The following is a 17,731-nucleotide window of genomic DNA, read 5'->3' as shown; positions in this document are numbered from 1 at the left end:
TCAATTCTTTGCCCGTCACCCAAACCAATCTAATGTGCCTCGCGATAAACATTACATCGTCTAAACTTCATCTGAATACACGAACGCAAATAGATCGGACATTCGGCATGAGCCAAAAAAAAGCCCTAGCGCGCACGCCATCCCGCGCGCGCGCGCGCGTTCCGTCTCTTTCTGACGCTCACGGTTCACCGACCGCGAGAAGTCAACGCACTTAAGGTTCACTCGTCGCCCTTCACGCGACTTTCGAACGCCGAGCGCGCGTGCACACACGAGCGCACGAGATCGATCTTCACTCAGATCGCTCAAAACACTTCGCGTCTCACATCGCGAAGAAACCTACGTCTTCGCGTGTCGTTTACGAACCGTAAGACGAAACAGCGATGAGCCTCATCGTCGGTGATGATTTCCAACACATCATCCGCGTCCTCAACACCAACGTTGACGGTCGTGAGAAGGTGATGTACTCCCTGACCAAGATCAAGGGGATCGGCCGCCGCTTCTCCAACTTGGTGTGCAAAAAGGCTGAGATCGATCTCGGGAAGCGCGCCGGGGAGCTCTCCGCCGCGGAGCTGGAATCTTTGATGGTGATCGTGTCCAACCCGCGACAGTTCAGAATTCCGGATTGGTTCCTGAACCGCAAGCACGATTTCAAGGATGGCAAGTTCTCTCAGGTGGTGTCCAACCAGCTCGACACGAAGTTGCGCGACGACCTCGAGCGTCTGAAGAAGATTAGAAACCACAGAGGTTTGCGACACTACTGGGGCGTCCGTGTCCGTGGTCAACACACGTGCACCACGGGTAGAGGACGATGGGCCCGGGGCTCGGGATAATCGTCGTGAGCATCTTGAGTTTCTCCCGCGAACAATCGGGGTTTCTCGCGTTAGCGAACTTAGACCTGTGATCAAAAAAATCATACCATTGACGACGCACCCCTACACGATTTAGAACTTACTACGGTCTCTACGACTACAACGCTAATGATGAGATCCATAGGATCTACAACTTTTCTATCCCCTCCACGAGGTCCTGGAGATGTCCGTCCCCGTCGACCTGCGACGGGAGCGGAAACAACAGCTTCAACCGATACGCATCCGTCCCGCTCAGGTAATACCTCGACAATCGCTTATCTCTGATGAAACCCAAGGATTGATACAACCTCAAAGCCCCCTCGTTCGTCGTCTCCGCCTCTAAAACGCACTCATCCGCGCCCTTCGCTTGCATCGCCGCCAACGCGCGCTTCGTCAGCTCGCTCCCCAGACGCGCCTTTCGCGCCTTCTTATCAACCACCAACATCGCGACGTACCCGCGCATCATCTCTCGATGCTTCTCCAGCTTACACACAATCACTCCCAAACACTGCGACGTCGTGCGATCCATCGCCATGAAGCACAGCTCGGGCCAGTTGTTGACGAAATATCTGAGGACAAAGATGGAGTAGGGCTCGCTCAGCTCGGCATCGCACAGAGCGCTCACCAGGGGCATGTGCGTGTCCTCGTCCTCGTAGCGAACGAAGTCGATGTTCTTTGGATCGATTTGGGGTGACGTCGTCGCCATGGCGGAACCGCGCGGGGACGAGTGAGGGGTGCGACGCGCGACGACGCGGGGTCGGGGCGTCGTGCGTTGCTAGCTACGAGTCATCGATGAATGATAACAAACTAATCTATCACTTGGACGCGAACGCCATCTCGTCCTGCTCGCTCGCGGTCTTTTTCAAGACGTCGATGACGCCGATGTGCCAGTTTTCGACGCGTTTCCTCACGCGTTGCCAGTTTTCGCCGTGTCTGGGATCCGCCTTGGCGCAACGCTCGGCAACCTTTGCGGCTTCAGCATCGCCGGCAGTTTGGAGCTCAAACTTGTAATAGCTCGCCCAGTGGTCGCCGATATCCGGAGCGATCGTCACCGCGCGGTTCCACCAGCTTCGCGCCTTGTCCAGCTTGCGGTCGCTCCAGAACAAAATCGCGACGGCGGCGATGACGTACGGATCGTTGTCGCATCTCTTCAAAGCATCGACGGATTTCGATTTGCGCTGCGGACGAGGCGCCATGCGAACGGACTCGGCCAAGAGTAATCCACTCGTTGGACACTCCTGGATCGCCCGCGCGAGGTAACTCTCGGCGATTTGTACGTTGCCGCTCTCGCGCTCCTGACGCACGGCGGCGAGCCAGAGGCGCTCATTCGCCGGATTCTTCGTGCGAGCCGTCTCGAGGATGATTCTCGCCTTTGATGCGTTGCCCTGGACGCGCAATTCGAATTCTGAAAGGGAGATCCACAGCGCGATCGCGCTCGGACACTTCTTCGTCCCCTTTTCGTACGCCTGTTCCGCCTCTTCGGCGCGCCCTTCTCGCTCCTCGAGTTGGCCGAGCATGATCCAGAGCTTCCAGAACGTGGGAAACATCTCGATGCCCTCGTTTAAGAGGGCACGCTCGGCCTTTGCGTCTCCAGCCTCGTGCTCAACGAGCGCGGATTTCATCCAAACTCGCTCCGAGTCTGTCAGGCGCTCTCGCGCCTTCGCGAGGAGGATGCGCGCTCGAGCGCTTTCGCCATTCTCAAACTCCAGCTTAAACGCGGCGAGCCAGATTTCTTCCGAGTCAGGATTGGCATCGAACGCAGCCTGTAAAATTTCGCGCGCTCGAGGAACGTCGCCGCTGAGCCAGCGTTCCTTGGCGTTCATGAGCCACAAAATTTCGGCGTTCGGGCAGAATGTCACCGCCTTGCGCAAAACCTCGTCGACGGAATCCGGAGTGCCGAACCTCTTTTCTAGCATCGCCGCCTTCATCCAGAGGCCCTTCTTGTGCGAGAACCCCGAATCCAACGCGTGTGCGTAAATCGCCCTCGCAGTCTCCGCGCTCTCGCGCTTCATGCATTCCTCGGCGTCCGCCTTCCACGTACGCTTCTTGTCCTCCTCCTCCACGCCCTCGCCGATCGTCGCCTTGACGATCGCTCGGCACGTCGCGACGGACGGCGGATCCGAGTTCTCGGCGACCTCGGCCTCTCTGATCCAGCTCTCGCGATGGATCGTCACCCCATGCGACTTGAGCGACTTGACGGCGCGAGCGATGATTTTCTCCACCATTTTTCCATTGCCATTCGCTTCCTCGAGCTTCGCCGCGGTGATCCAAATCTGTGGCTCCCTGGGTAATGTCTCTCGCGCCTTGTTCAAAACCTTGCGCGCGTTCTCCGCCGTCTCTAATCGCGCGAGAGCGAGCCAGAGCTCGACGTGTTGTGGGCAGCACTCCGTCGCGCGCGCGAGGAGAACTCTCGCGTCGTCCTCCGCGCTGAGGTCCACGAGCGCCTTCCAGAGACGCACTGAATTCGGAACGTTTTCCAGCGCCCGACGCAACACGCGACGCTTGCGCTCGTCTTCGACCTCCAGCTGCGCGGCGGCGATCCAAATCGTCACCGAGTTCGGCAACGACTGCACGCCTCGCGCCAAAATGGCCTTTGCGTTCTCCGGCGTGTTCAGTCGAGCAGCCTCGAGCCAGACGTCCTCGTTCTTTGGACACTCGTCGCACCCCTTTTGCGCGAACGTTCGCGCCTGTTGTAATTTCCCCGCGAGCTCCTCCAAACGCGCGGCGGCAATCCATCCCGGGGCGTGCTTCGGGTTTGTGTTTATCACGCTCTTGAGCAACAGACGTGCTTTTTTAATGTCTGAAATCTCCGCCGCGCTCGTAATCTTTTGCGAGCCGAGAGACGTGAGGTAGCCCTTCGGATCGATCGTCGTCTGTCCGGTCACTGAATCGGAGAGTCGATCGAGTTTTAACCCGAGAACGGTGCCTCTACCCTCGCCGACGGCTGTCAAGTCTTGCTCGCCGTCGTCCGCCGCCGCGTTCACCGTCTCCTTCTCTGCCAACGCCTTGGCGAGCAACGTGTCCGGCGGCGGCGCGAATCCAGCGTTCAACTTCTTTTTCTTGATGGTGTAATCTCCAATGTCCGGAATCGCGTCCCACTCGGCGTAGGAAACATCCTTTAATCCTCTCTTCAGCTCCCGAAACGTCTCCGCCACGTTTGGATTCTCCTCTCGAAACTGCACAATCTGTTCCCTCTCCTTCGCCTCTCTCGCCTCCTTCCTTCGCGAGTCCATGCGGTGTTCGATCGCGGCCCACACCTCATCCGCCTCCGCGTCGTCGTCGTCGTACGTCGACGCGTCTCGTCCGAACAACCCGTCGTCCGCGCCGTTCGTCCCCCGTCCGTCGTCTTCGCGTCCGTCACCCTCCTGCGCGTCACGACCCGCGCGTCGCGTCCATCGTCAGTCTCGCGCATCACCACCCTCCCACACACCCCCGCGCGCGCGTTTACCATCGTCCGTCATCGAATCACGCCCTTCGTCCCGTCCAATCGCGTCGTCGTCGTCGCGCGCACCCGAATCACCCCCTCCGACCCTGGTCCGATGTCTCCGCGCGTGGTGAACCCCGCGGCGCCGCGTCCGAGGCCCGGGACGTAGCCCGCGGGCGCTGGGACGTCCCCGTACGGGCCCACGGGCGCGCGACGCGCGCGCGACGCCATGTCGTTCCCACTCGACGGCGACGGCGATCGTCGCGCGGGACGTCGAGGGACTGACGCGAGCGAGGCCGCGGCGCGCGCGGTGGTGGCCGCGGACGGGCGATCGAGGCCGACGCCGCGCGGATGCGCGAGCGACGCTCGACGCGGACGCGCGCGGTGGAATGCGATGCGTCGTCGCGCGCGCGACGCGTGTGATTTTTCGTCGCGACGCGCGCACGCGCGACGCGTCGACGTCGGCGAGGCGCCGGATCCGTCGGCGACGCGAGAAGGCTTTTAAATTAAACTAACTAAACTATAGTCCCGCGAGGACGACGGCGGAACCGACGGCGATGGCTATGCCCGTCCGCGCGCCGCGGGACGCGTCGCGCGCGGAGCTGGTAAAGTTGAGACCCTGGGAATCTGGAAGACTCCAGATTGGGCCGCACGTCGCGGAGGCGAGCGTGCCCGCGGTACACGAGCTCGGACCGGATGCGGTGTATCCGGCGTTGCACGTCGGCTGACACGTCGACCCGGAGGCGAGCGAGTCGGTGCAGTCGCCGACGGCGCCGTTCGGCGGCGGCGTAGACGCGTCGCACGGTTTCCCAGCGCACAGCGCGTGGGTGAGCGTGCCTGCGATACACACGCTCTCGCCGGATACGGCGTACCCCGTGTGGCACTCCGGCTGGCACTTCGACCCGGGCAAGAGCGTGCCGACGCAGTTGCCGACATCGCCGTTGGCCGGCGGCGTAGACGCATCGCACGGGCACGCCGTGGTGCTGGGTGTGTCCGCTGGCCAAGGGAACGCGTTCCGCATAGCTAACGATACGCTCGCGCACGTGTCAGAGATGTAACTTTGCATCTGACTCAGAAGCGTGGAGTCGGACGATGCCAGCTTCACGTCCAAATGCACGGTGGTCCCCGCGGACACTAACGCTTCGCGCTCCGTGATGTTCAACTCCCAAGGATTTTCCATGTCGATGATGTATGTCACGCGATTCCAATCATCTTTTACGTAGCACGGGTTCGCGCAGATGCCTCGTTTGAACGAAGTCTTGTATGTACTGTGCGCCTGTTCGAAAATGATCCGTTGACACTCTGGATCTTTTCTACATTTTTTGATTTGTTCGTCCAACGTTTTATTGTGTCTGAAATCATCAATCATATCCTTTGCGCCCTCGATGTCCATGAGTGGTCTGTCGTATGCATCCACGTAGTAGTACACCTGTGAGCTGTGCCATCGTTTAGTGAGTTTCGAAGCGTGCGTCCCTCTCTCACATTTGTCACTCGCTGGCTCAAATCCATACTGACATTTCCCGGACAAATCCTCACATTTAAACTGACATCCGCACTGCACTTCACTTGAACGACTCAAACTACTCGGTGGTAGCTCCCAGGACCGGAATCCAACCTGCTTCTTGCACGTAGCGTCGCAGGTTGGCCCTTCGCCAGCGCACGCGCACGCCAACGCGACGCCTGACAACGGGGGGATCGGCGCGCCTACTTCCTTTTGAAAAAACCCTTCAAGTGCGCTCATCGCAAGTTCTTCTGCTTGACGCGCGTGCGCACTCGTCACGTTGTACGAACATATTCCTTTGCCTGCTGGTAACAGCATTTTTAAGGACGCGACAAGCGTCGACACTGGTTGGCCGACGGTGTTTACAGGAGAAATCGGTCGAGTTTCTCCGCCAGTTTTCGTCCAAGACGTAATGAGCTGCGCCGCGCGGTTGTGTACCCCTCTCCAAACGAACGGAAGATACAGCATGTCAACTCTCACGACATCCTTACCCTCCGTTCGCACCACGCAACCTAAAGAGATGAACGAGTCACCATGCAGTGGGTTTGTCGCGTCACTTGAAATCGATGACGCCGGCGACGATCGAAACGAGGCGCCATCGGGAATCATGACTGTACGATGTGTACCATCGGCAAAGTGCACCTTGTACATAAAGTCGCAGCCGCGGCCACAATAATCTCGTTCGACGCCGGTTGCTTGATCATAATTGAAACGTTCAAACTGTGCTCTGTCATCGACGTCGACGACCTCCGTCGAGTTCCCGACGTACGTCACGGGAGGATATATCTGAGTGAGCCACAACTTCGATGTATCGAGCGCGCCGCCCGAATCACAGCTCAACTCGGTGCAGCTCGCTGTTGCGTAGATGAAAACTACCGGCTCATTGATTGTCACGACCTTTACAGAAGACGTCGCGTCGGACCACGCCTGCGCGTCGTCGTCCCACTTCGCGAAACCACCGGCTGGAGTGACTCCAATAGCTCCCCGACGCTCAAAGTAACGTTGTATTCTGGCCACGTTGTAATCTGAAAAGAGTCCAAAGTGTTGGCCGCTTTCCCGATCACCGTGTCCGCCTTGCATGACATCTTGTTTGTATCCGTAGATGGAACTTGGACACGTGTTATATGTACAAGGCTTCTTGTACGGATCGATCAGTTTATTACTGTGCATGTCGTACGCCCAAGCCGAGCCTTGTAGGCTTCCTTCGGGATACGGATACGATGAACTGTTGTACGCCTCTTTCGCGTGCGGCAATCCCGCGGCGTGTCCCTGCTCGTGGAAGAAGACTCCCGAAAAAGTGTAGGATCCCGTGCCGATGTGCCCGCCGCCGAGCCCCCCCCCCGGACCATCGTACCCTCCTCCCTTGGCGGCACTTTTCTTGTAAATCAACGGACTGTAATACTGCGTCGCGATTTTGCTTTCACCGTCAAACTTTCTCAACTTCCTGAGGATACCCATGCCGATGGAAATGGTATCAAACCCATTCGCCTCGTCGTCTCTCTGATTGATGCGATACGCCGCGCGCGTTACGCCGTCGTAACCCCTTCCAGGCGGCACGACCACGTAGCTCATGTTGAACCGTTTCATGGGGTGCAGTTCCGTGTGAAACGTGCTACACGGCATCTTGCTCGAATACTCTCGCGCGACGCTCGGCTCCATGTTACCCACTCTCTCCGCCGTGAGCACGTGACCGTTGTGCACCATCGATTCGCTGGCGTTGAAAAAGTACACCGGCACGGTGACGATTTTGAATCGCGTCGGCGCGCCAACCTTGATCGACGTCATCGCGTGCGTCCGCGGCGTCCCACCCGACGTCCACGTGATCTCGACGCTCAACCCACGCTTGACGTACTCCCCCGGAACGATCGCCGAGTACGCCGTGCTCGAATACGGCCCGCCGTCCGCCATCGTCGTCGCGTCGTCGTCCCCGTACGTCCCCGGCGTCGACGCGTTCAACGTCATCTCCGTCCCCGTCGCGTCGAACGCGTTCGTCACCCGCATCTTCGCCTCGCTCACGCCCGCGTCGTAAAACTCCACCAAGACCAGCGCCGCGCGGGCGCCGATCAAGTGGAGCTCCGTCTCGTCGTACGGCGACTTTAAATTCTGTCCACCAGTCTGCCCGGCGGTCCATCGCTTATACGGCGCCTCGAACACGTGCGTCTGCGCGAACTTCAGCGTGGGCGTCGCCGCCACCGCGCGCGCGGCGATCGCGACGAGGGCGAGCGCGAGCGCGACGGCGCGGCGCGGCATGGCGCGCGCGTGGCGATGGCGTCGGCGTCGGCGGCGCGCGCGGCGTGCCGCGATGGGGTGTGTACGTACTATAACGAAGAATCGCCCATCATCACGTGAACACCCAGAATCACGCGGGCACTTGCGCGGTGTGGTTCACACATAGACATACGCGTACCCATAGTATGCTATGTGTGCGAACAGTATGTATGTACACACATAGACATACGCGTACCCATAGTATGCTATGTGTGCGAACAGTATGTATGTACACACATAGACATACGCGTACCCATAGTATGCTATGTGTGCGAACAGTATGTATGTACACACATACACATACGCGTACCCATAGTATTCTATGTGCGCGAACAGTATGCACGCACGCCATCGACTTCGACGACGACGACGACGACGACGACGACGACGACGACGACGACGAGAGACGGGAGACGCCCGCGCGGGAGACGCCCGTCGTCGTCCTCGGCGTCGCGGCGACGCGAGCGAGGACGACGGGGCGAACGGGCGACGGTGAAAACAGCCATGGACCGGCGTCGGGCGCGTGAGGGCGAGAACGAGAACGAGGACGACGACGACGACGACGACGACGGGCGCGCGACGACGACGGTGCGTCGACGCCGCGACGGGCGCGACGTGGGTGGATGTGGTGTGGTGCGAGCGACGTGAGCGACGCGAGGCGCGGAGGGATGATGGATGATCGATCGCGCGCGCGGCGACTGACGGGCGACGGTTCGAACGGGACGCGAACGGTAGGACGGCGACGACGACGACGACGACGTGGACGCGTCCGAAGACGAGGCCTCGAGCGATGGCGGCGATGCGTCGGCGTCGGACGTCGACGATGGGGCGGTGGGCGAGGACGAGGACGCGCGCGCGGGGAATTATTTTGGACGGGCGGCGGCGGCGCCGGCGGCGCCGCCGGGGGCGAATCCGTTCGCGTCGACGACGACGCCGGATGATGACGTCGCGGCGATGATTGCGTTGGCGAAGAAACAGTGTGAAGAGCGGAAGGCGGCGCGGGAGCGGGAGGAGGCGGCGGATCGAGAGCGGGAGAGGAAGGCGTTTGAGGATCGCGGGGCGACGTACGAGGCGCGGAGGAAACCGGGCGACGCGGTGGAGTCACCGTCCGCGTCGGCGAGCGTGAGCGAACGACGGAAACCGGTCAAGGCGCGAAGACCGGGCGCGTCGCCGCTCGGTGAGGGGGCGACCGCGAATCCGAACGCGTTCGCTGGATTCGCGGCGTTGACGCGACGGGACGCGACGAAACCGATGGAAGACGCGTCGCGCGCGAGCGTCTTCTCGCGTCTGAGCGGCGCCCCGGCGACCGCCGCGGGTGAGGAGACGAAAGATGCGTCCACGAAATCGGCCAAGCCGTCGAGCGCGTTCCCGGCGCTCGCGACGACGACGACGGAGGTCGCCGCGAAACCCGCCGGATTTGGCTTTTTCGCGCCCCCGCCCGAGCTCACCAAGGACAACGTCGACACCCAGCGCACGATCAAGCAGAAGAAGACGATCGACGACGAGAACGAGAGGAACGCGAACGCGACGCGCTCGTCGAAGAAGATGCCCACCGCGCTCGCCGTCGAGCTCGGATTGGACGCGTGACGGAGGACGCGCGAGAGACGCGCGAGACGTACATTGATATTCAACGAAACCCACCCTCCGCACACCTCCGCGCATGTCGCGCGCGCGCCGCGATGCGCGATCGACGCACGCGCGACGATCGATGCTCGCGGTCGTCCTGTGCGCGGCGTCCGCGCTCGCGTCGAGCGCGAACGGTGAAGGCGTGAAAAGTTTCGTTGATTCGCTCGGATCGCCCGCGCACGGACGAAAACTCCTCGCGGGATCGACGTACGCGCGAGGCGATCGCGTGACGCTGTACGCGAATAAGGTTGGACCGTTTCATAACCCGACCGAGGTGCGTGCGGCGCGAGAGAGAGCGAGAGAGAGCGATGGTTCGGGCGACGGATTATTTCGCGACGCGCGACGCGACGCGACGGCGCTCCCTTTCTCGGTCGCGCGGGCGAACGAGTCGCGGTGAGACATCTCGAGCGGTGCCGATACCGCGATCTGTTGCAACCGCGAGTGCTGACCGATTTCGTGCGTTTTAACGACTCGGGCGCAGACGTATCGGTATTATGATTTTCCATTTTGTCGCACGCCAGAGGGCGTGAAGCGCAAATCGGAGGATTTGGGCGAGGTTTTGATGGGCGATCGACTCGCTCGATCGCCGTACGAGATTGATTTCGGCGTTGATAAGGAGAACGCGGACCTGTGCGCGCAGTTCTTGGAGCGAAAGGAGGTGGAAAAGTTTCGGCGGGTTGTTAAGAATGATTACTACTTTCAAATGTTGTTTGACGATTTGCCGATTTGGGGATTCATCGGCAAGGTGGAGAAGATCATGCACGCCGGGGGGGCGGCTGAGAACAAGTATTTTTTGTTCACACACGTGCACTTCGAGATATCGTACAACGACGATCGCGTGATTGAGATCAACTTGAGCACGGATCCGCTCAAAACGGTGGACATCACGGCGGACGAGGCCATGTCGGTGCGCTTTTCGTACAGCGTGCACTGGAAGAAGACGCGCGTGGAGTTCAAAGATAGGATGGACAAGTATTCCCGCTACTCGTTCTTGCCCGAACACCTCGAGATTCACTGGTTTAGCATTGTGAACTCGTGCGTGACGGTTGTGTTGATGATGGGCTTCCTCGCGTCGATTCTGTTGCGAGTGCTCAAGAATGACTTCGTCAAGTTCGCCAAGGATGAAGAAATGCTCGAATCACAAGAAGAGTCGGGGTGGAAGTACGTTCACGGCGACGTTTTCCGATTCCCGCGAGGTCGATCGCTGTTCGCCGCCATCATCGGCACGGGCGCGCAGCTCGCCTTTCTCGTCGGGTTCGTCTTCGTGCTCGCGCTCATCGGGGCGTTTTATCCGTACGACACGGGCTCCGTCATCGCAACCTGCATCATAGGCTACGCGTTCACCGCGGGCATCGCGGGGTACGTTTCGGCGAACACGTACAGGCAAATGGGTGGGGAGAACTGGGTGCGAAACGTCCTGTTGACGTGCGTCTTGTTCTGCGGTCCTCTCGGAATAGTCTTCTCCTTCCTGAATACCGTCGCCATCTTCTACCGAAGCACTGCCGCGCTGCCTTTCGGTACCATCGTTAGTTTCATTCTCCTCTGGGCCGTCGTCACCATCCCTTCGACCATCTTCGGGGGTATCGCCGGGAAGAATGCGCCGGCTGATTTCAACGCGCCGGTGAGAACGACAAAGTATCCTCGGGAGATTCCGGTGCTTCCGTGGTATCGCTCGACGATTCCGCAGATGTGCATCGCGAGCTTCCTTCCCTTTTCCGCCATCTACATCGAGCTGTACTACATCTTCGCCTCGGTCTGGGGACACAAGGTGTACACGATTTACAGCGTGCTCTTCGTCGTCTTCGTCATCCTCATCCTCGTCACCGCCTTTATGACCATCTCCCTGACCTATTTCCAGCTCGCCGCCGAGGATCACGAGTGGTGGTGGCGCTCTCTCGTGTGTGGAGGAAGCACCGCGATCGCCGTCTTCGGGTACTCCTTTTACTATTTCCACGTGAGGAGCGACATGACGGGATTCATGCAGAGCTCGTACTACTTCGGGTACATGGGCATCATCTGCTACGGCTGGTTCCTTCTCCTCGGCACCGTCGGGCACAAGGCGAGTCTACTCTTCGTGCGCCACATCTACAAAGCGGTCAAGTGCGATTGACGGTACCTCTGGTTGTAAAACAAACGCGTCGACGACGACTCTCTACGACTCGCGCTTCGTCCCGTCCGCCGCCGCCTCCGCCGCCTCCGTCGCGTCCACCAGCGCGCTCACCGCCGCGAGCGCGCTCACCGCCGCGGTCTCCACGCGAAGACGAAGCGTTCCGAGTCCGATCGGTCGCGCTCCCGCTCGAATCATCGCGCGCACCTCCTCGTCGGTGAAATCGCCCTCCGGTCCCACGACGACCCGTCCCGCGCGCATCGCCCGCGGTCCCACCTCCCGCGCGACGTCCGCCACCGGCGCCCCTCCCTGCAACGCCAACAGCGTCACTCGCGTCCCGACCTCTCGTTCGCGCGCCATCTCTCGACACAGCGCCTCCACGTCCGTCGTCTCGCCCACCGCCAGTTCCCGCGCCCGGAGACTTTGTTTACTCGCCGCTCGCGCGACGCGGTCCCACCGTCCCGCGCGTCCACGTCGTGCATCACCCTCCCCATCCTCACCTCGCGTCGATCGTCGCTCCGACCTCGACGCGAGCAACGGGACCAATCGTCGCGCGCCGAGTTCCGCGCACTTTTCCACCAACCAATCCCCGCGTCCGCCCTTCAAACCCGCGAACGCGCACACGACGTCCCAATCGATCCCACTCGAGCGACCGTCGACGTCCACGCGCACGTCCTCGACGTCGACGACGAAGCGGCCGTCGAGGACGTCGCCCAGCGTCGCCCGCGCGAGGCGACCGACGCCGTCGCACACCTCCACGGCGACGCCCGGGCGCAGACGCAGCGCCTTGGCGGCGTGTCGCGTCTCTTCCCTCGACAGACGCGTCGTGGTGTTCGCACGGAGCTCTTCGTCGACGTAGAAGCGATGGAGCGTCGACGGGCGTCGGTCGAGGGGACGGGCGTCGGGGTCCTCGGCGCGCGCGGTCGCGCCTCGGGCGACGCCGCGGCGCGACCGCGCGGTGCGACGGGCGATGGAGACGCGGACGACGCGCGCGAACATCACGCGCGGTGGTGCCACGGGCGAGCTTTCGGGCGACGGCGTCGAGGTGTGGGGCCGATGCGTGGGGGCGACGCGGGTGTCGTACGACGCGCGCGTGCATTGCATTCATTCATTCGCTCAATCGAAGAACCTCCCGGCGAGCACGACGACGAGAACGGCGACGACGACCGAGGCGTGACGGCGGATGAACGCCACGCCTTCGCTCGCGTGATTGGTGCTCACCGCGATGGCGACGCCGAGAGCGACGCCGAAGAGGAATAAAAAGTAGGCGGACCAGTCCGGGAGCTCGCGGCCGGCGATAAAGGTGCCGTGCGGCGGCGGACACACGAGGTCGGCGGCGTTCAAGCCGGCGCCCAGGAGTGAGAGCTGTAAACGCGGGATGAGTTGGGCGCAGAGCGCGTCTTCGGGAACCTCGGCGGTGGCGAGCGAGCGACGCGCGCTCGAGGCGGCGTACTCGTTGAGGAGGACGTCGACGACGCCCGAGGCGACGTGCTCGGTGAGGTTGAACCCGGCGGAGGTTTCTCGCACGCCCGAGCCGTCGACGTCGACGTCGATCGCCGCCGCGTTCCAAGCGCCCGTGAACGACTCGGCGAACGCGTCGAGGGAGTCCAACAGCGCGAAGCGACGCTTTTGTTCGGCGACGAGGGCGTCGATTTTCGCCGTCGACACCATGAAATCGCTCAGTCGCGCGGCGCAGCGATTCACTCGCTTCTCCGACAGTTGCATCTTTTCCTCAATCGTCTCGCACGTGATCTTCGCCTCCTCGGTGTCCATGCTCGCGTCGCGCGAGCACACGCTTCTCGCCTCGGAGCTGAGCGTTTCGAGTTCCCCCGCGACGGCTTCCATGGCGGCGATCGCCGCGCTCACGTCCGCCAACGAGTCCACGCTCGTGGGCCCTTCCGTGAACGCGCGCATTCTGCGCGACATCCCACCGATCGCGATCCCACCGTCGTTATTCTTCACGCTCTCGTACGCGTCCGCGACGGACGTCTTCAGCCTCGAGAGTTCCACCTCGAGCGCTGTCGCGTCCTCCCCCGCGCCCCCCTCCGCGCGTCTTCGTTTCGCCCCTCGCAGGCGCTCCAGCGCGCTCGCGAACCGTTTCACCGTGCGCTCCGTGGTCATCACCAGCGCCGTTCGCGTCTCCTTGCACCGCGTCCGCCACGCGCGATTCACCTCGCGGCGGCATCGACTTTTCGCCTCCACGCGCGCGTCTCGCTCCCCGCACAGCGCTCGCGCCCGTCGCGCGCACGTCTTCACCTCCGCGCGCAACATCTCACACGCGTCCGCGCGGTATCGACACGACACGACGCGAAGCGCGGTGAGATTCGCCGGCGCCGCGAACGGCGCCGCGTGCAACGGCGCCGCGCACCGCTCACATCGCGGTTCCTCCGGGCACGCCAGCGCGCGCGTGGCGAACACCCCCGACGCGTTCACCACCGCGCGCGCGTGCGCGAGCTCGATCGCGCATAAACCTACGAGCGGTCGACGCGTTCGTCAGCGATCGCGATTCAAACGCTCCGCCCATTCATTCGCGTCCTTTCCATCCCACGCGTTCCATTCGTCGACGCCGCGCGCGCGATCGCATCGCGTCGACGACGACGGACCTACACCGAGCGCGAGCGCCACAGCGCGCGCGAGCGCCCGCGACCGTCCGCGCATGCGATCGTCCGCGCGTCGCGATGTGCCGCGCGAATTCTTCGCGTCCGCGTCCTCGCCACCCCTTCTCCGCGCCCGCGCGCCCCCGTCGCGTCTACGTGTCCTCCGCCTCCGCGTCCGCGAGCCCGTGGGCGACGACGACGGAGGCGCCGCTCGCGTACGTCGTCTCCTCCGCCGCGTCGCCGTCGCGCGTCGCCGTCGCCCCGTCCTCGCCCTCGTCCTCCGCGATGCCCAGCGCCGCGCGCTCCGCCGCTCGACGCGTCGCTCGCTCGCGCACGCGCTCTCGTCGCGCGCGCGTCTCCGCGTCGTGCGCCGCGCGTTTCCGTCGTTGTGTTTTTCGTTTTCGGAATCCATTCACCCAATCCTTCCGCGTCGCGTCGTCGAACGTCGCCACGCCGCGCTCGCGCGTGGTGGACTTGTGCGTGGGCGTCGTCGCCGTCTTTGTGGGCCGTCGCGGCGTCGGCGTCGGCGGTGCGCGCGGCATGAGACGCGATGTGATGATGATGTGACGATGCGTTCATGCATTCATGCTTTCATTCATTCGTCACTTCGCGTCGTCGCGCGCATGGCGCGCGCGCGCGCCGAGGACGTGGACGCGCTCGAGCGCGCGGTGAAACGCCTGCGCGCCGCCGATGCGTCGACGGCGGACGACGGACACGGGTACGCGCGCGTGAACGCCATGTTACGAGCGATGCACTTTGAACGCACGTCGCGCGCGCGCGCGGCGGCGGCGGCGACGACGGAGACGACGACGACGACGACGACGACGACGACGACGGAGACGACGTCGAACGCGACGTAGGGGACGATCGCGCGGTGGGCTTGGATGTGATTACGATGACGCGTCGCGCGCGCTGGCGGGCGTCGGCGCCGCGCGCGCCGGAATCGGGGCGTCGATCCACTCCGATGGGTCCACGATGGCGTCCGCGGTGTTCGTCGTCGTCGATGCGCGCGTCGTGGACGCCATCGGTGAGTTCTCCGCCGAGGTCTCGCGCGAGCGCGGCGAGGGCGGAGGGCGCGCGGACGCCGACGGCGCCGACGGCGACGCGACGGCGACGCGTAGATTGGCCAGTCTGAGCGATTTCGCGCGCAGCTGCGCGTCGCGTTCGACTTGAAGGGCGTGCGCCAACGCCGCGCGGTCGCGACCGTCCAAATCGACCGAGCGTTCGTCTTCGCCGTCGGCGACGCTTCCGAAATCGGAAAAGTCTTCGCGCGCCGACGAGACGTGCGACTCAAAGTTTACGTGCGACGGCGCGTACGCCTCCGATCGCACGCTCGTCACGTCGCTCTGCGCGTATTCGCTGTAGTTTTCGAGATCAAACTCGTGATCTCGCATCTGCTTGTACTTTTTAATAGCCTTTTGAACTTCTCTGGACGTCGCCGGCGGCGGCGCGTCGATTCTCGACGCAAAGTCGTCCTCCTCCGCGTCGCCGACGACAAAGTCCGTCCGGGATCCGATCCCGGTTTCGATGTTCTCGTACGCCACCGCATCGGCGGTGAACGTCGCGGACGTCGACGCGCGCGCGCGCGTCGAGAGCGACGCGGCGCGCGATTGCACGGGATCGGACGACAGCAATCCCGCGCGTTCTTCGTCGTTCGCCGCGCGCACGCGTCGTCTGTAACGCTCGCTCGTTCTCGGTCCGCACTTATCGTCCCATCCCCCGGCGGCGACGTACACGCACGACGCGGCGATGGCGAAACCGATCATGGACACGAAGGAGAGCGACCCAGCCTCCGCCGCGCCGACGGCTCGGAACCTCGCGAGCTCAATCGAGGCGCGACACACGGCGAGGATGAAAACCAGCTCGAGAACGAGCTGCCAAACGTCGCTCGTCGTGCACGAGGTCTCTTCCTCGTCGTCATCCTCCGCATCGATCGCGACGCCGCGATCGCCGAGTTTCAGCGTTCGCATTTGGTTCACCGACGCGTCGCGCGACGGAAACGGTTTACCGAAAACGCCTCGCACGTACCCGGTGCAGTACACGGCGATCATGCCCACGGAGACGCACAAATGGGGCGCGATCCAACTCAGTTTACGAATCGTCGACCTCGCCGTCTTCACCGCCTCGCCCGTGCTCCTCGGCGGCGACTGAAACTTGGCCTCGACGTCCGACACCGCGAACGAATCCGCCTTGACGATGATCAACAGCGGAACGAGGTACAGCCACGCGGCGCCGCGAATGACGTACTCGTCGTTTCCGAGCCACACCCCGCGCACGATGAGCTCGGGTAAGACGAGAACCCACGCCGCGAGGAGCAACCACTGCGCCGGGCGAAGAATGGCGAGCGCGAACCAGACGCGCGCGAGGCGACCGCCGAATTTCCCCCATACCGTCCCGGCGCCACCCACCACGGAGAACGGATGAAATAACACGTTCAACACGTGTCGTTTCGCCAGGTACGCCCACGCGCCCATCCATCGGAGCTGTTGATTTCTGTACGCGCTCAGCGTCGACGGCAGCTCCGTCTCCACCGTCACGTTCGCCGCAACCTTCCCACTGTATCCCGCCATGCGCGTTCGAATAGACATATCCACCCCCTCCAGCGCGAGCATGCGCTCGTCCCATCCACCCACCGCGCGCAAAGCGGCGGCGCTCCACACCGCGGCGCCGCTCGCCCGCAGCGCGCACCCGAACGCCCGCGCGTACGCCCGATTTCCCGCCACCGCGTCCGCCTCGCTCTTAAACCCCTGATGCATCGTCACAAAGTTTTCCGACGCGTTCACGAACGCCATCGCCGGGTGCACCACGCCCACGTCCTCTCGCCGCGAGCCAGCGTCGTCGTAAAAGTACGGAATCATCCTTCGCAAATAATCCGCGCCAACATCCGCGTCCGCGTCCACGACCGCGATGAACGCCGCCGCCGTTCGCGCCCGCGCGTGTTCCAACGCCCGCGCCTTGGTCGATCGACCGCGTCTCGCGAGCGCGGACGACGCGCGGACGACGTGACACACCGTTCCGCGCGCCCGCCACGCCGCGCACGCGCGTTCGCTCGCCGCGACGTCCGCGTCGTCCCCACCGTCGAGGACCTGGACCTCCAACGCGTCTCTGGGCCAATCCAGCGCGCACGCGCGATCGATCGCCCGCGCCCCGTGCGCGCGCTCGCGTAACAGCGGGAGCTGCACGCACACGGATGGACATTCGCGTGGTGCGCATTCTCGCGTCCGCGTCTTCACGCTCCCGAGCGCGCGCTCGACCGCGGTGAGGACCGCGAGGGCGGTGAAGACGACCATGGGGACGTGCGTGAGGGCGAGGGCGAGGAACCACGACGGCGGGGAACGGTCGTGGTCCATGACGACGCGG

At 62.9% G+C, this 17,731-nt stretch overlaps 11 protein-coding genes across 11 annotated transcripts; 4 read left to right on the top strand and 7 right to left on the bottom strand.

Moving 5' to 3' along the window:
- Positions 1 to 380: 380 nt before the first annotated feature.
- OT_ostta14g02770 (Ribosomal protein S13) lies at positions 381 to 830 on the top strand (the record flags this gene model as incomplete). Its single annotated transcript, XM_022982628.1, has 1 exon — positions 381 to 830. One exon carries the CDS (start codon positions 381 to 383, stop codon positions 828 to 830), a length of 450 nt encoding a protein of 149 aa, XP_022841394.1.
- A 166-nt stretch (positions 831 to 996) lies between these two features.
- On the bottom strand, positions 997 to 1,554 carry OT_ostta14g02760 (Acyl-CoA N-acyltransferase; the record flags this gene model as incomplete). The annotated part of the gene is made up of 1 exon (XM_003083057.1): positions 997 to 1,554. One exon carries the CDS (start codon positions 1,552 to 1,554, stop codon positions 997 to 999), a length of 558 nt encoding a protein of 185 aa, XP_003083105.1.
- Positions 1,555 to 1,663: 109 nt separating this feature from the next.
- OT_ostta14g02750 (Tetratricopeptide repeat) lies at positions 1,664 to 4,503 on the bottom strand (the record flags this gene model as incomplete). The annotated part of the gene is made up of 2 exons (XM_003083056.2): positions 1,664 to 4,213; positions 4,360 to 4,503. The coding sequence occupies 2 exons, from the start codon at positions 4,501 to 4,503 to the stop codon at positions 1,664 to 1,666; spliced, it is 2,694 nt and encodes an 897-aa protein (XP_003083104.2).
- Positions 4,504 to 4,792: 289 nt separating this feature from the next.
- OT_ostta14g02740 (Peptidase M66) lies at positions 4,793 to 8,023 on the bottom strand (the record flags this gene model as incomplete). Its single annotated transcript, XM_022982627.1, has 1 exon — positions 4,793 to 8,023. One exon carries the CDS (start codon positions 8,021 to 8,023, stop codon positions 4,793 to 4,795), a length of 3,231 nt encoding a protein of 1,076 aa, XP_022841393.1.
- Positions 8,024 to 8,995: 972 nt separating this feature from the next.
- OT_ostta14g02730 (unnamed product) lies at positions 8,996 to 9,628 on the top strand (the record flags this gene model as incomplete). The annotated part of the gene is made up of 1 exon (XM_003083054.2): positions 8,996 to 9,628. The coding sequence occupies one exon, from the start codon at positions 8,996 to 8,998 to the stop codon at positions 9,626 to 9,628; it is 633 nt and encodes a 210-aa protein (XP_003083102.2).
- Positions 9,629 to 9,749: 121 nt separating this feature from the next.
- On the top strand, positions 9,750 to 11,777 carry OT_ostta14g02720 (Nonaspanin (TM9SF); the record flags this gene model as incomplete). Its single annotated transcript, XM_022982626.1, has 2 exons — positions 9,750 to 9,941; positions 10,149 to 11,777. 2 exons carry the CDS (start codon positions 9,750 to 9,752, stop codon positions 11,775 to 11,777), a joined length of 1,821 nt encoding a protein of 606 aa, XP_022841392.1.
- A 42-nt stretch (positions 11,778 to 11,819) lies between these two features.
- On the bottom strand, positions 11,820 to 12,773 carry OT_ostta14g02710 (Ribosomal RNA small subunit methyltransferase E; the record flags this gene model as incomplete). The annotated part of the gene is made up of 1 exon (XM_003083051.1): positions 11,820 to 12,773. One exon carries the CDS (start codon positions 12,771 to 12,773, stop codon positions 11,820 to 11,822), a length of 954 nt encoding a protein of 317 aa, XP_003083099.1.
- Positions 12,774 to 12,890: 117 nt separating this feature from the next.
- Positions 12,891 to 14,432, bottom strand: OT_ostta14g02700 (Nucleolar protein 12; the record flags this gene model as incomplete). The annotated part of the gene is made up of 2 exons (XM_003083050.1): positions 12,891 to 14,245; positions 14,378 to 14,432. The coding sequence occupies 2 exons, from the start codon at positions 14,430 to 14,432 to the stop codon at positions 12,891 to 12,893; spliced, it is 1,410 nt and encodes a 469-aa protein (XP_003083098.1).
- A 91-nt stretch (positions 14,433 to 14,523) lies between these two features.
- On the bottom strand, positions 14,524 to 14,913 carry OT_ostta14g02695 (Nucleolar protein 12; the record flags this gene model as incomplete). The annotated part of the gene is made up of 1 exon (XM_022982625.1): positions 14,524 to 14,913. The coding sequence occupies one exon, from the start codon at positions 14,911 to 14,913 to the stop codon at positions 14,524 to 14,526; it is 390 nt and encodes a 129-aa protein (XP_022841391.1).
- An 81-nt stretch (positions 14,914 to 14,994) lies between these two features.
- OT_ostta14g02690 (unnamed product) lies at positions 14,995 to 15,231 on the top strand (the record flags this gene model as incomplete). Its single annotated transcript, XM_022982624.1, has 1 exon — positions 14,995 to 15,231. One exon carries the CDS (start codon positions 14,995 to 14,997, stop codon positions 15,229 to 15,231), a length of 237 nt encoding a protein of 78 aa, XP_022841390.1.
- Positions 15,232 to 15,261: 30 nt separating this feature from the next.
- On the bottom strand, positions 15,262 to 17,721 carry OT_ostta14g02680 (unnamed product; the record flags this gene model as incomplete). The annotated part of the gene is made up of 1 exon (XM_022982623.1): positions 15,262 to 17,721. One exon carries the CDS (start codon positions 17,719 to 17,721, stop codon positions 15,262 to 15,264), a length of 2,460 nt encoding a protein of 819 aa, XP_022841389.1.
- Between the last annotated feature and the right edge of the window lie 10 nt (positions 17,722 to 17,731).

The sequence above is a fragment of the Ostreococcus tauri genome (assembly GCF_000214015.3).
Source record: "Ostreococcus tauri WGS project CAID00000000 data, contig chromosome 14, whole genome shotgun sequence".
In the NCBI taxonomy this organism is placed as follows: Eukaryota; Viridiplantae; Chlorophyta; class Mamiellophyceae; order Mamiellales; family Bathycoccaceae; genus Ostreococcus; species Ostreococcus tauri.
This window is presented reverse-complemented; position numbering and strand designations above follow the sequence as displayed.